The sequence below is a fragment of the Hyperolius riggenbachi genome, chromosome 1 (assembly GCF_040937935.1).
Source record: "Hyperolius riggenbachi isolate aHypRig1 chromosome 1, aHypRig1.pri, whole genome shotgun sequence".
NCBI lineage: Eukaryota > Metazoa > Chordata > Amphibia > Anura > Hyperoliidae > Hyperolius > Hyperolius riggenbachi.
The window spans coordinates 271,919,433-271,933,293 of NC_090646.1; the positions used below are offsets into that span (position 1 = coordinate 271,919,433).

Genomic DNA, 13,861 nt, shown 5'->3' on the forward strand with positions numbered 1-13,861 from the left:
GAGTGAGTCTTGATGGGCCAGATGGATGGGCCTGTGGCTGGATTGGTAAAGAACAGAGAGCTCCAGTCCGACTCAGACGGCAGCAAGGTGGAAGTGGAGTACTGGTTTGGTCTGGTATCATCAAAGATGAGCTTGTGGGGCCTTTTCGGGTTGAGGATGGAGTCAAGCTCAACTCCCAGTCCTACTGCCAGTTTCTGGAAGACACCTTCTTCAAGCAGTGGTACAGGAAGAAGTCTGCATCCTTCAAGACAAACATGATTTTCATGCAGGACAATGCTACATCACACGCGTCCAAGTACTCCACAGCGTGGCTGGCAAGAAAGGGTATAAAAGAACAAAGACTAAAGACATAGCCTCCTTGTTCACCTGATCTGAACCCCATTGAGAACCTGTGGTCCATCATAAAATGTGAGATTTACAAGGATGGAAAACAGTACACCTCTCTGAACAGTGTCTGGGAGGCTGTGGTTGCTGCTGCACGCAATGTTGATGGTGAATCCATGGATGGCAGGCTTTTGAGTGTCCTTGCAAAGAAAGGTGGCTATATTGGTCACTGATTTGTTTTTGTTTTGTTTTTGAATGTCAGAAATGTATATTTGTGAATGTTGAGATGTTATATTGGTTTCACTGGTAAAAATAAATAATTGAAATGGGTATATATTTGTTTTTTGTTAAGTTGCCTAATAATTATGCACAGTAATAGTCACCTGCACACATAGATATCCCCCTAAAATAGCTAAAACTAAAAACAAACTGAAAACTACTTTCAAAAATATTCAGCTTTGATATTAATGAGTTTTTTGGGTTCATTGAGAACATGGTTGTTGTTCAATAATAAAATTATTCCTCAAAAATACCACTTGCCTAATAATTCTGCACTCCCTGTACTAAATAACGTCTATGCTGTAAGAATAAAGCCTGATGTGTAGCCGTGCCACTAATAGAGATGGTCAATGAGATGGAAATATTTCTGCGTTGATGCTGGTTTATGCAAATGAATGCACTCTCTTTGCTCATGAAATCAAATAATTTGATATTATGTTAAAATTTGGTTTGGTGACTACAACTTAAAGGGTACCTGAGACGGATGAAAAGAAAAGTGTTATACATACCTGGGGCTTCTTCAACCCCCCTTCAGGCTAATCAGTCCCTCGCTGTCCACCTCCACCAACTGGATCTTCTGCTATGAGTCCTGGTAATTCAGCCAGTCAGCACAGTCTGGCTACGTGCCGCTTCCACAGCCAGGAGCATTCTGCACCTCCGCAATAGTGCTGCGCAGGTGGAGTACGTTCCCTGCGGCGGAGTGTGTGCATGCGCACTACACCAGACTGCCTCAAGTACCTGGACTCATAGCAGAAGATCCAGGTGGCGGAGGAGGACAGTGATAGGCTGATTAGCCTGAAGGGGGCTGGAGGAAGCCCCAGGTATGTATAAAACTTTAACTTCATCTGTATCAGGTTTACTTTGTTACACAGTAGTACTATACTCTACATATGTACTCCCCACAGAGCTGCAGGGAATCCACTGAGAATGTTGTGCACATTAAACAGAGAGGTGTTGTCTGTCACCCATAAACCTTGTTCAGATTGTACTTGAAGAATGTGTAATAGAGGAAGAATCTCCTCATTCCCCTGCAGAGTACCTGCACATCACTCTTACATGTACCCACAGTCACATTACCAAGGGCCTGATCCATGTTCAGATTGTGCATGAAGAATGTGTAATAGAGGAAGAATCTCCTCATTCCCCTGCAGAGTACCTGCGCATCACTCCTACATGTACCCACAGTTACATTGCCTAGAGCCTGACAGATGTTCTTTGTTCCGGTTTGTACCTTTTACAAGTACTCTTACCAAGGACTAGTTTTAGTCTAAAGGTAGTAGTCTACATATCCTTCTCACTTCAGTTGTTTTGTAAAATTCCTAAGCGTTGGCAGTTAAGAGACGAATTTTACGTTACATACTGTTAATCAACAAAATTGTAATATGCAAATGAGAGGAGTCGGAGTCGGTGGAATCCTAAACTGAGGAGTCGGAGTAGGTGGATTTTTGGACCGACTCCACAGCCCTGAAAGGAACAACTTCTTGGCTTTACTCTTTTGGTCATTGGTGCCACACTTTACTTCTGTTTGAAAAGCCATGTGACTGTCTGCTGCTGTTTTCAATGACATCCTCTTTATTCCAATATCTGGTCACTGAAGAGGTTTATTTGGATGGCGAACTTTGGAAAAGCTGTAAAACACAAAACAAGTTAAGCAGATTCATAATGCATGAGTGAATTTTAATTATGTGTCACATACTGGATCTTGATATATCTTTTATTTCGTTCAGAAAATATTATTAAATATACAAAGCTTGTAGTTCCACTACTCGTTGTTCTTTCTCTTATTTGTCATTATATCATGAATAATTAGGACAGTGGAAATCTATTCATTAATTTGGTGACCTTTTCTGTTCAGGTCTTCTGGAGACATTTAAGAATAACAATGGTCTTTTAGATCTAATTCAGAAATGCCTGGAGGCTTATTTGGAATCCAAGCGTGTTGTGTTTCCAAGGTCAGTAACAACTCTCTCTGTAGTTAAAAAGTTAGCCTCATTTCACCTTACATGTACAGCCCCCATTTCCAAACAGTTTGGATTCTATGTAAGGCAGAGTAGGGAAGCTTGGCTACCCAGCTGTTATAAACTACAAGTCCCACAATGCATTGCAGGAGTCTGACAGCCACAGTCATGATTAATAAAGACAAATGCATGCTGTAGTTTTATCACAGCTGGAGAGCCAAGGTTCCCTACTGCTGATGTAGGGTGTAAGTAAAAACAGATTGCAATGACTTGCAAGTCTTTTAAACTCAATATTTGATCAAAATAGTACAAAGATACCATGTCAGATTTTGATGTTGAGGCATTTTACTGTATACTTTTAGTAAAATGTGTGATCATTTTGATTCACTAACACATTACACAAACTTGGGACAGGTTTAGCAAAATACTGGAAAAGTTGTGTGTTACTAAGCAAACACCTGGAACATATCACAATTAATTAGGTTTAGTGGCAACAGGTTAGTACATAGAGGTACTCATGCTCAAACTACCAGACAGTAAAGCTCTTTTTGATCTGCGTTGACAAGAGGACGTGGGCAGTGTCAGTGTGCTTGTGAAAAAACATTTTCCACTTAGTGGAAAGTTCTATGGGAGAGATAAGGCTGCCTCTCCTTTTTAGACTGTTTTTAAGACTTTTATTGTATCAGACACCTTCACCCTTGTATTGTATTTCTTTGGGCTGTATTTTAGATAAAATAGACTAGGCCAAAGTGGAAAATTGTGCTGTAGTCTCACAAGTAGGGATGGCATTCACCATGGCATGGTTTCACCAATGACGATTTTCCATCCCATAATGCACAGCATGACCTCTGACCTGAGGTCAGTTGGCCATTGGTGCTTGCTATCTAGTGGGTCCTGATGTAAATGCTCATTCCCCGAATCTATTCCTATGTGTTTCATTAATTTAAATCTTAGCTGCTGGCAAAGGAGATGAACACATTAATATGCCATAGCATAGATATTAATTATTTGGTTTAGAAAATATGGTTTAGTTGTGTGTGTTAGCTTTGGTTGATGTTTTCACCTGGAAAACTATATTGGTTGGATCTTGTTATTCTCATTGGAGCACAAGTGGCAGACAAGTCAAATGGAAGAGGTTAGACTAAAGGTAGCCATACACTGGTCGATTTGCTATTAGATCGACCAGCTGACAGATCCCTATCTGATCGAATCTGATCAGAGAGGGATCGTATGGCTGCCTTTACTGCAAACAGATTGTGAATCGATTTCAGCCTGAAACCGATCACAATCTGTGGAGCCGCCGCTGCCGCCTGTCCCCCCCCCCCCCCGCGCATACATTACCTGACGCTGGCTCCCGGGCATCTTCTCCGCATCTTCTCCACGCTGCACCCGCTCCATCCCGGCGCTTCCTGTGTCACTCCGTGACCAGGAAGTTCAAATAGAGCGCCCTCTATTTGAACTTCCTGGCCACTGCAGTGACAGGAAGCGCCGGGATGGAGCGGGTGCAGCACGGAGAAGATGTGGAGAAGATGCGGAGAAGACGCCCGGGAGCCAGCGTCAGGTAATGTATACCTGATCGGATCGGCCGCCGCTAGCGACGCGCTCCCTACCCGCGGGCGATCGAGGGTAATTTCCCGCACGGCGCGATCGACGGGTGCGTTTAGCGCGAACGATTGGCAGCAGATTCGATCCCTGCTGTCCAAACGGCCGCGAATCGGGCCAGTGTATGGCCACCTTAAAGCTACAAACATAGATTAAACCTCTATTCCCGGAAATTATTCTTCATGATCATTTCAGATGACAAGCTAATGTTTGCATGGGAGTTACTTGCTCACTACTGTTACATCTTCTGCAGTAGGCAGTGCTGGTTTGATTTGGTTGATTGCTGTTGCATTTGACCTCAGAGAGATGCTTTTTGTCGCTCCTCCCCTCTCTTTAACATTACATGTTGCTTGGCAAACAAAGAGGCCAATGTATCTGATCAGGGATAACTTGCTTAATGATCCCTGAAGCAATTACACAAACAATTTTAGTCACAAATACCTAACCCTTTTAAGTAGTATGAAGACTTCTCCATAGTCATTAGCGAGAGGGTGCTCTACAGTTATGATCTGAGAGTATCTCGCAGAATGACTGAGGAATGGTTAAAAGCCTTCTTTTACTTGGTCATAATGACCTCCAACTTTACAACCTTCCGCTTACCATGTCTCTTTGAAAAATGACTTGAGTGCTGAAACTTGAATTGAAAACGCCACAGCAGCCCCATAATAAAATAATTTTCAGTCAGCCCAAAAAAAGGGGATTCCCACTGGCAACAGCTATCTCATGGTGCTACTCACTGACTAATGAGACCGCCACCTGCTAACACACATAAGGGGGGGGGGGGGTTGTAGTGACTGGGTGAATTGACAGTAATTGCTTGTCCCTCCATCTGTAACATCTCGGCCTCTAACAAGCTTGAAATAATAATGAAAGCTAGGAAAACGGTAACCCCAATTGACCTCCCCCCCCCCTCTATTCCCAACCACTTATAATGCTGCTACCTTCCTCTTAAGTCCCAAGTGCTTCATATTGGGATGCCCTTTTTCATCCTAGAACACATATAAGTCATCAAGAATGCAGACAAAAAAATGGTGACAAGCCTGAAAGAATGCAATGCCAAACTCCTACCTCTCCATAACATAGGTGACTGCGTGTACATTCTGTTGCAGATTCCCACTGCTCAATTTTATGCACCATCTGCAATTAGGCTCCACCTGGCAGCCTCTGCAACCGCCCATATTCTGATGGAGCGCAGTGTGTAAAAATCATCACTCCTATCAATATTCTGTATCTCACTCTGCACCTGTGAAGCCTGTGTTAAAATGCAGAACTTTCTTTTACCCAACTCAAATAATTCCACCACTATATGCCTCCCTCGCAGCCCAAGGTTACTTCTGTTACTTCTGTTTAAGCCTGTATTCTTATTATATTTTGTATAAAAGGTTCCATTGTTATTATTTAGCTTATAGTTAAAACTTTCAATAAAAGCCACACCATTTGTTGGGAATAATATTGGGAAGAATATCGGTATTGTATCTAAAACAAACATTGTAGTATTTACTGCAATGTTTTCACTTTCAGTGATGGATAAATGGCACAATAGTCAGCAGATGATTTATTTAAAAATATTAGCTGGCATTATTATACACTGGGTTTGATTTATCAATTCTAAAGTAAGGTGCCGGGAAAGTGTGTCCTCACTTCAACTACTTTACTTCATCATACTTTGTCTGACTTCACACTTGAATAAGTCTCAGACTCAGAAAATCTTTTCTCCCTAGTGATAATATTACATTTTCTTTATAGGTTTTACTTCTTGTCCAATGATGAACTATTGGAAATATTGGCTCAAACGCGCAATCCGCAAGCTGTTCAGCCTCATCTGAGGAAATGTTTTGATGCTATTTCCAAACTTGAGTTTGCCACTGCAGGATCAGATGGTGATCAGGAGAAAGTCTTTACCAATGATATACTAGCAATGCTGTCACCTGAAGGAGAAAGGGTAAGACCATACCATGCCATTTTCCAAATGGTCTTCAAAAGTATAATTTTATACTTTATGTTTTGCCATGACTTTTTGTTCTTTAAAAATTCCTACCATTATATATCTCTACTAATTGTAAACAATGCCATAATTCTCCTTAGGTAAGTCTTGGTAAAGGTCTGAAGGCCAGAGGGAATGTTGAAGATTGGTTAGGCAAGGTTGAGGAGGCCATGTTCAGCTCCCTAAGACGTCTCAGTAAAGCTGCTATTGCTGATTACCAAACTAAAAGCAGAGTGGAGTGGGTAACTGCTGGACACCCTTCTCAGGTAATCAACCACATGTAACTGCCTTCACATGAAAGTCATTCATTCCATTAAGTAGTGGTAAAAATGTGATTAGTAATATGGGATTGAAGGACAAAAGTGCAGTGATATTTCGGTGCATAGACAGCACACAGCAATATTACCTTTACTACTGGCAGCGCCTACTGCTAGTTATGCTATTAGCATGACCTACGGTACTAGAGTAGCATGAGTGTTGCTATGGTAACGCATGTTACTAACAAACATTACCATTTGGAATGTTTATTAGTGTAGCAACACTTACGGTACTCGAGTACAGCGGGTTGGTCTAATAGAACACAGGTGTTGCCGATGTTGAAAAAGTGGAATGGCGCCTACGATTTTTGTTAATTTAGCACAACCTTGGTGATGTATATATTCGTATTGCACACTGTTATCTCCTAGTAACAGCATTAGTATATAGTACATTGCTAGTGTAAATGTTATTGATTATGCATATGTTGCTAGTGGTTTTGTTTTGCACACAAGTTTATTTGTTAGCCTTTTGAATGCATCAGTTTATAGTGAACTAATAACCACATTCTACTCTATGCAGATATCTTTTGAATAATTAAAATCCCTTCTTGGTTTTGAATGAAATCCTTCAAATCAGCAGTCTGTTTGCAACTTTCTCCAGTTATAAAATTAACATAAATAATTCTAAATTTTTGATAAGAGAATCCATGCAGAAGTTGATGACAGAGGATGCTATTCCCCTGATCAAACATCCTATTTAATATTTTTGATATATGTATCCCTTTTGACTTCAGAAAACTACTAGGTTAATTCCCCGCCAAGTCTTATGGATATTATTAAATCTTTAAATAAATGGAGAATGTTACCTGTGGACTGAATAGATAAAGCAACCCTTTTAAGAATGATACATTTTCCAAAGTTGATTTATCTTTTCTGATATTATTCTCTTCTGAGATTATTATTCCTAATTGAATATTAAGACCTGAAAGTGATGCAGTATAATCAATTAGACTGTATAAGGCTCACAAAGCCTTGATTCAGTTGGGTACTGGCACATAGCTCCACCTATTTGAAGAAAAAATCCTTGGTCTTTTCTCCAGGTCCAGTGCTTTACATTTCCTTGTTTTTTATCTTTTTGACAGCTAAACAAATAATTCTCAAATTCTTGCTTGAAAATACTCTGCCAAAAATAGATACGGTTAACCCTTTCCTACAGGTTTATACTTCTCTGAACCAATTAACATACACAGATCTATCACCCTTTAAAAACGCATTTCAAAATAAATGGTCTGCAATGCATCTCTTCCATTTATGAATCCTACTGACAGAGACAAAGTAACACACTGGACCTGGTATCTTTATATTTCCTCTTGTAGCATGGTACCAATGTAACACCACAAAAAATGGTTGCTTATTTTATAGGTGGTACTGACAATCTCTCAGCTCATGTGGTGCCGGGATCTCACCCACTGTCTTGAAGGTGATAGTGAAGAAAACCTGAATGCAATGGCAGAGTTTGAAAGAGTTAATTTTGAGGTTGGTGTACAATGTAGATAAATATGTAAGCATGTAGATGTGATACATTTCCTATACACTATTCTGAACAGCCAGTACATTTAAACCATTGACAGGTGAATTGAATAACTGAATTTATCATTACAATGGGGCCTGTCAAAGAGAGAAGTGTATTAGGCAGCAAGTCAGCACTCAGTTGGTGATGTGTGGAAAGCAGGGAAATGTTCAAGCAACTTTAAAGGACCTCTGTTGCGAAAATCTTAAAATTTAAAATACATGTAAACATATGCAAATAAGAAGTATGTTTCTTCCAGAGTAAAATGAGCCATACATTACTTTTCTCCTATGTTGCTGTCACTTACAGTAAGTAGTAGAAATCTGACATTCCAACAGATTTTACACTAGCCCATCTCCTCATGGGGGTTCTCTGGGTTTTGTTTATTTTCAAAAGCACTTAGTGAATGGCAGTTGGTCTGTCCAACTGCCACAAAAAAGTGTGCAGTGAGCAGGGAGGCTAGCCAGCATCTTTGTATACATTTTTTTCAGGGAATGTCTTTATAAAGAATAAAGGCTATGCTAAGAATTCAAACAAAGACAAAACTACGGGATATCACCTGTACAACAACCTCGTCTCACCCTATATGAGAATAATCAATTTGTGCAAAACATAAGGGAGCCTCAGGTATACTGAAAAATAATAGCAAAATTTTATTGTTAATATCTGCGTACAAATAACCCCAAAAGACACCCAATAAAATTCCCACCCATAAAACCATTGTAACCAACTGAATGCTAAACCTGCGCAGGTCGCAGGTTTAGCATTCAGTTGGTTACAGTGGTTTTATGGGTGGTTTTATGGGTGGGAATTTTATTGGGTGTCAGCTCGTCCAACACCGCCAGAGGCTGCCGCTCAGGCCCTGCTGGGCCGATTTCCACCAAATAAAAAGCAGCACACGCAGCCGGCACTTTGCCAGCCGCGTGTGCTGCCTGATCGCCGCTGCAGCGCGGCGATCCGCCGCGTGCAGCGGCGAAAGAGGGTCCCCCCAGCCGCCCGAGCCCAGCGTAGCCGGAACAAACAGTTCCGGCCAGCGCTAAGGGCTGGATCGGAGGCGGCTGACGTCAGGACGTCGGCTGACGTCCATGACGTCACTCCGCTCGTCGCCATGGCGACGAGGGAAGCGAAACACGGAGGGCCGCTCATTGCGGCCTTCCGTGTTATTTCTTGCCGCCGGAGGCGATCGGAAGATCGCCTCCGGAGCTCCCTCTAGTGGGCTAAAAAACCCTCCCGCAGCCACCCTGGCGATTTAATCAGAACGCCAGGGTGGTTAAGAAGGGCTAAATTGTGACAGCTAGATGGCTTGTGGGGTGTTCCTGGTATGTAGTGGCTGTATGTAGTAGGGCTAGTGCTGATAAGCACTGAAATAATACACCAAGGAGTCAGGAGTCTTGGTAACTTTATATAACTAGATGGAGATGAAATATTTTTTTTAGAGCTGGTGTCTTCTACACCCAACTTTAATTTAATCTGCAATACGTTACGTAGGCTGTTAGAGGAAGGCACAGAGAAAATGTATGCATTGTGTAAGGAAAATGGATTGCTATGAGGACCAAATACAAATAGAAAGAGAACATAAACTTAAAGCATATCTGAAGTGACGCGTGACATGATGAGATAAAATATAGGTACATATAATAGTATTTTTGTTTTCCAGTACAGGAGTTGTTATCTATGTAAATGAGCTTGTTGAACAGCTTGTTGAATTCAGTCCTTTCCTGAAAAGTAAATTGAAGCCAAATCAGTGATATAAGGCTTCTGATAAGATTTTAGTCTTGGAAAGTTCAAAGGATCATTGCTTCTATTTTTTTGCATTAGAATTGTCATGCTGCTGTTCAGAAAGAAGTCATAAAATGAATCCCTTAAGCCTCATATACACACTAAACAAAACTGAGCTGAGGCAGCCAAAATGTACTGCATCTGTTGAGAATTTAGAATTTACAGTGGCCAATGACGCCTAGGCCTGTGATCAGCCTGGCGGTCGTTCTTCCCACTTACCCTTCCCACTGCATGACGGCACTCCCGCACCGCTCCATCGTCAACCCTACTGCTCCCAACATAGAAACAGAACATGTCGCTAGCCTGCAGACTAGCAACACGTTTGTACAGTGTTAGCCATGCAATGTTGCTTAAAACATAAAAAACTGAGACACTGTTCTGTGGTTAATTTACCCATAGTAAAACACATACAATTAATCATTTTATAAGATTATTTTCACTTCAGGTTTATTTGAACCACCTTGCTGATTTGATGTTTCCTGTTTATATTGAAAGTGTTTTATGTTAGCCAAAATGCCTGCAATGCTTATTAATGGAGTTCTGCCTTTTTATACAAAGATGTTTTATTCTTCTATTCACTTACAGAGATTAAATGCTCTAGCAGGGCTTGTTCGAGGCCAGCTTCCAGCTTTACACAGAAATATCATTACTGCTCTTATCACAATTGATGTACATGCAAGGGACATTGTCAGTGACCTTGTGAAAGACCAGGTAATGATGAATTAGAAAATGGGATCAAATAAGACTGAATCTAATCATATGTCATTTCTTGAAAGTGTTACCTTTGGCATATTAAGATATTTGAACTTGACCTGCTTGTTCAGCACATGTCAGCCTGAGCCCCGGTAGTTAAGAAATGCAACTATTTTTCGGACTTAAAGAGGAACTTCAGTCTCTTAGAAAATCTCTCATGCACATTAGTCTATCTTGATTTGGTTCATTTTAGAATTTAAAGAAGATATATCTTTTAGACACCTGCTTAACCTTTTTACTGCTGAGGGGTCCCACCCCCCTTTGGTGTTTTATTTGGTAACTATGGGAGGGGAGGTAAGGGGTTAATTAATGGGTATTTTATGTAATATCGCTTAATGGGTTGTGTATGTAGGTGTACTTTTACTATTTGGCCACTAGATGTCTTATTCGGATTGTGTATGTTTTAAGTGACTTTATTCTGATTGTACTGCATACATGCGTTACAGGAAATAATGCGTGTATGCTTTCACTTTCTGGTTTTGTGGATGAACACGGCATCTCATCGATGCCGGTTTCGTTGATCACAGGGATTTGGATCAATGAATGGGAACTGAATTCCCATTCACTGATCTCCTTACTAACGGGCGGCGATGAGAACTCACGCTGGAGCAGGATCGCGGCAAGCTACATATATCTACTCCCCTGGAGCCAAGATAAAGACTGCAGGGGCGTAGATATACTGTATCAATTTCATTAAGTGGTTAAAATAGTTTTGAAGATCTTGATGACATCTTCAGTCTAGTTTGACTGCACTCCTAACGACAAGGATTTTGGGATGGGTTTATACTGCTTCCTGCACTTATTGCTTGCTAAATACAGTACTACACTTCTATGATGGAGAACAATCAGTGCCAGAGGAAGAGGCAAACAATTCTGGAAAGATCCCTTCCTCAAGTGCATTTGGCTGTGATTACTCTTCATCATGGAATAATTGGGATGACTGCGTAGCAGCTGTATGGCTTAGGGAGTTCCTCCCCCAGAACATCTGCAAAGTGTTACCCACATTTGTGTTTGCACACTTACACTTCTCTTGATTCCTATATTGGAATGTTATCTACAAATACCATGCTGACAGTGCTGAGGTTCAGTATCAGTTTTTGCATGACCAATGAGTAGCAACAAAAGGAGTAGAATCACTAATATAAGTGTAGCCATCTTTATTTCTAAGCAACTTCTGTGGAGAAATGCAAGAGCTACCAAACGTGCAAAGGCACCTTAATTTATGTACATAGCACATACAGTATACTAAATGTATAAATGTCTTTTTTGACATCTTGCTTGTAGTTCCTCTTTTAAGTCAACTTGGTTTGAATATAATTATGTATATCACTTTCTAACATTTTACTTTTTTGTACATTCTGTTGTCACCAACAAGACAGAGTATTGTTCTGGTGATTTTTTGGCTGTAAGACAAATAAAGTAAAAGTCACTGGGCTTGTATGATAGATCTATCAAAAAGAAAATATAATAGTCAACGTGAATACGTGAATATACAGTACATACAGTAGCACATCATAAGTATGTTATTTTTTAATTATAATTTAGTCAGTAAAATACATTAGCTAAACACAGGCTGACAGGAAACATGCTTACTTCTTGTTCTACCTCCCTAGCGGTATGGACAGATATATCCGTCCATAAAAACATGCAGTGAACAGTATAAACGTGCATACACACCAATACTCTCCTGCACTGTATACTAGACCCTTGCTTGACATATTTCGGCAAGTTACAGGGAAAAAAAAGTTTTAAAAATAAATTTTATCACTTTTTGCACAGAAATCCTGGGAAAATTGAACGCCAGGGAGGTTTTAATTTGATGATAAACACTAAGGGCCCTTTTACACTTAATCAGTTGCTCTCAGTTAAAACGGAAAGAAAACTGATTTACAAAGTAATGCCCATGTTTTCCTATGGCACCTTTCACACTTAACGCGTTTTAACTGAAATCTTCTATCCAATGCACTGCTATGGAAAAACCACGTACCAACGCGCACTAACACACACTAACGCACACCAACTGATTAAGAGTAAACGGGGCCTTAATATTTCATTTTGAGTAAAATATTTTTATGTTTCCAGTTATACATGTGATTTATTCTATCATTTAGGTCAACAGCATTGACAGCTTTGAGTGGCAGAGACAGCTGCGCTATTATTGGGATCTTGATCTTGACAATTGTGTGGCTCGGATGGCTCTGTCTCAGTATACCTATGCTTATGAGTATTTAGGTGCCTGTCCACGACTGGTGATCACGCCGCTAACTGTAAGAATGCTTTCTTGACTATTTACTATTTTTAATTGGAGGTGCACTGGTAAACACTGATAGTTAACATGCAGTATATATTTCAAAAAATGACAAACGCTTTATTGTCTGTAACAACAAAAGGAAAATGAACCCACAGATGACACAAGTCTAAAGTATGAGGAAGTAGGGAAGGATAAAGCTTCACCTCTGCCCCTCCTGACGTCAATCGCCGCACGGATCGCCGACTCTCCCCGCCCCTCTCTGTGAAGTAAGAGTGAGAGGGGCGGGCAGAGGCGGCGATGCGCCGCCATTGTGAAATTCCTTATGCGGCCCAGCCTCATCCTGACTTTGCCTCCTGCGGCCCCCAGGTAAATTGAGTTTGAGACCCCTGCCTTAGAGTAACAAGAAAGAAGAGGTCAGAGCTACATAGTGGCTTTCATCTTCCTTTGGCTCATGTTTTCTCAAATATCTGGAGCTGATACAAATTGCTTAAAGGAATACTATGGATTAAAGCATTTTTTTAATTGCTGTATGTTAGGGCACACATTACCACAAGTATTAGAAGCAATTTCCTTCCTCATACAGCTCTGCCCTCTGCTGTAAAATTTTCTGTCAGTTTTAGATACAAAAGTGTTGGGCTCTTAAAGGGCTAGACCATGTTCCTGCATGGAGGTTGCTAAAAACTCCTCAGTGTACAGTTTAATAATCACCTTGCTGAAAGAATCTTATTCACATGGTGGTAAGGGGTTAAAGGTGCGTACACACACTGGACTTTTTCAAACTACGCCCGCGGGACGGTCGTTCTGACGACAGTCCCACGTGAGTACATGCTGTCGTCAGACTGCTTTTGACTGATACGCTCAGTCTGATGAGCAGATCAGTCAAAATCAGTCTTATCAATCTAATGACAGCCTGTACTCACGTGGAACTGTCATCAGAACGACCGCACCGCGGAGGTCTGATGACCTGTAGTTTGAAAAAGTCCGGCATGTATATGCGCCTTTAGATTCCAGCAATGTGTGTTCCTTGTCTTCTGTTCTCTGATTGATAAAGATCCTGATAATGCCTTTTTAAACTTTGTCTATCCGTCTCATAGCAGCCTATGA

The 13,861-nt window shown here is 40.8% G+C and overlaps 1 protein-coding gene across 1 annotated transcript in view; it reads left to right on the forward strand.

Annotated features, from left to right (window-relative positions):
- Positions 1-13,861, forward strand: part of DNAH6 (dynein axonemal heavy chain 6) — a 443,662-nt gene that overhangs the window by 113,708 nt on the left and 316,093 nt on the right. Inside the window, exons 24-29 of the mRNA XM_068233571.1 lie at positions 2,459-2,555; positions 5,910-6,105; positions 6,249-6,413; positions 7,827-7,940; positions 10,339-10,464; positions 12,618-12,773. Coding sequence (XP_068089672.1) covers positions 2,459-2,555; positions 5,910-6,105; positions 6,249-6,413; positions 7,827-7,940; positions 10,339-10,464; positions 12,618-12,773 — 854 coding nt within the window. The remainder of the gene's footprint in view (positions 1-2,458; positions 2,556-5,909; positions 6,106-6,248; positions 6,414-7,826; positions 7,941-10,338; positions 10,465-12,617; positions 12,774-13,861) is intronic.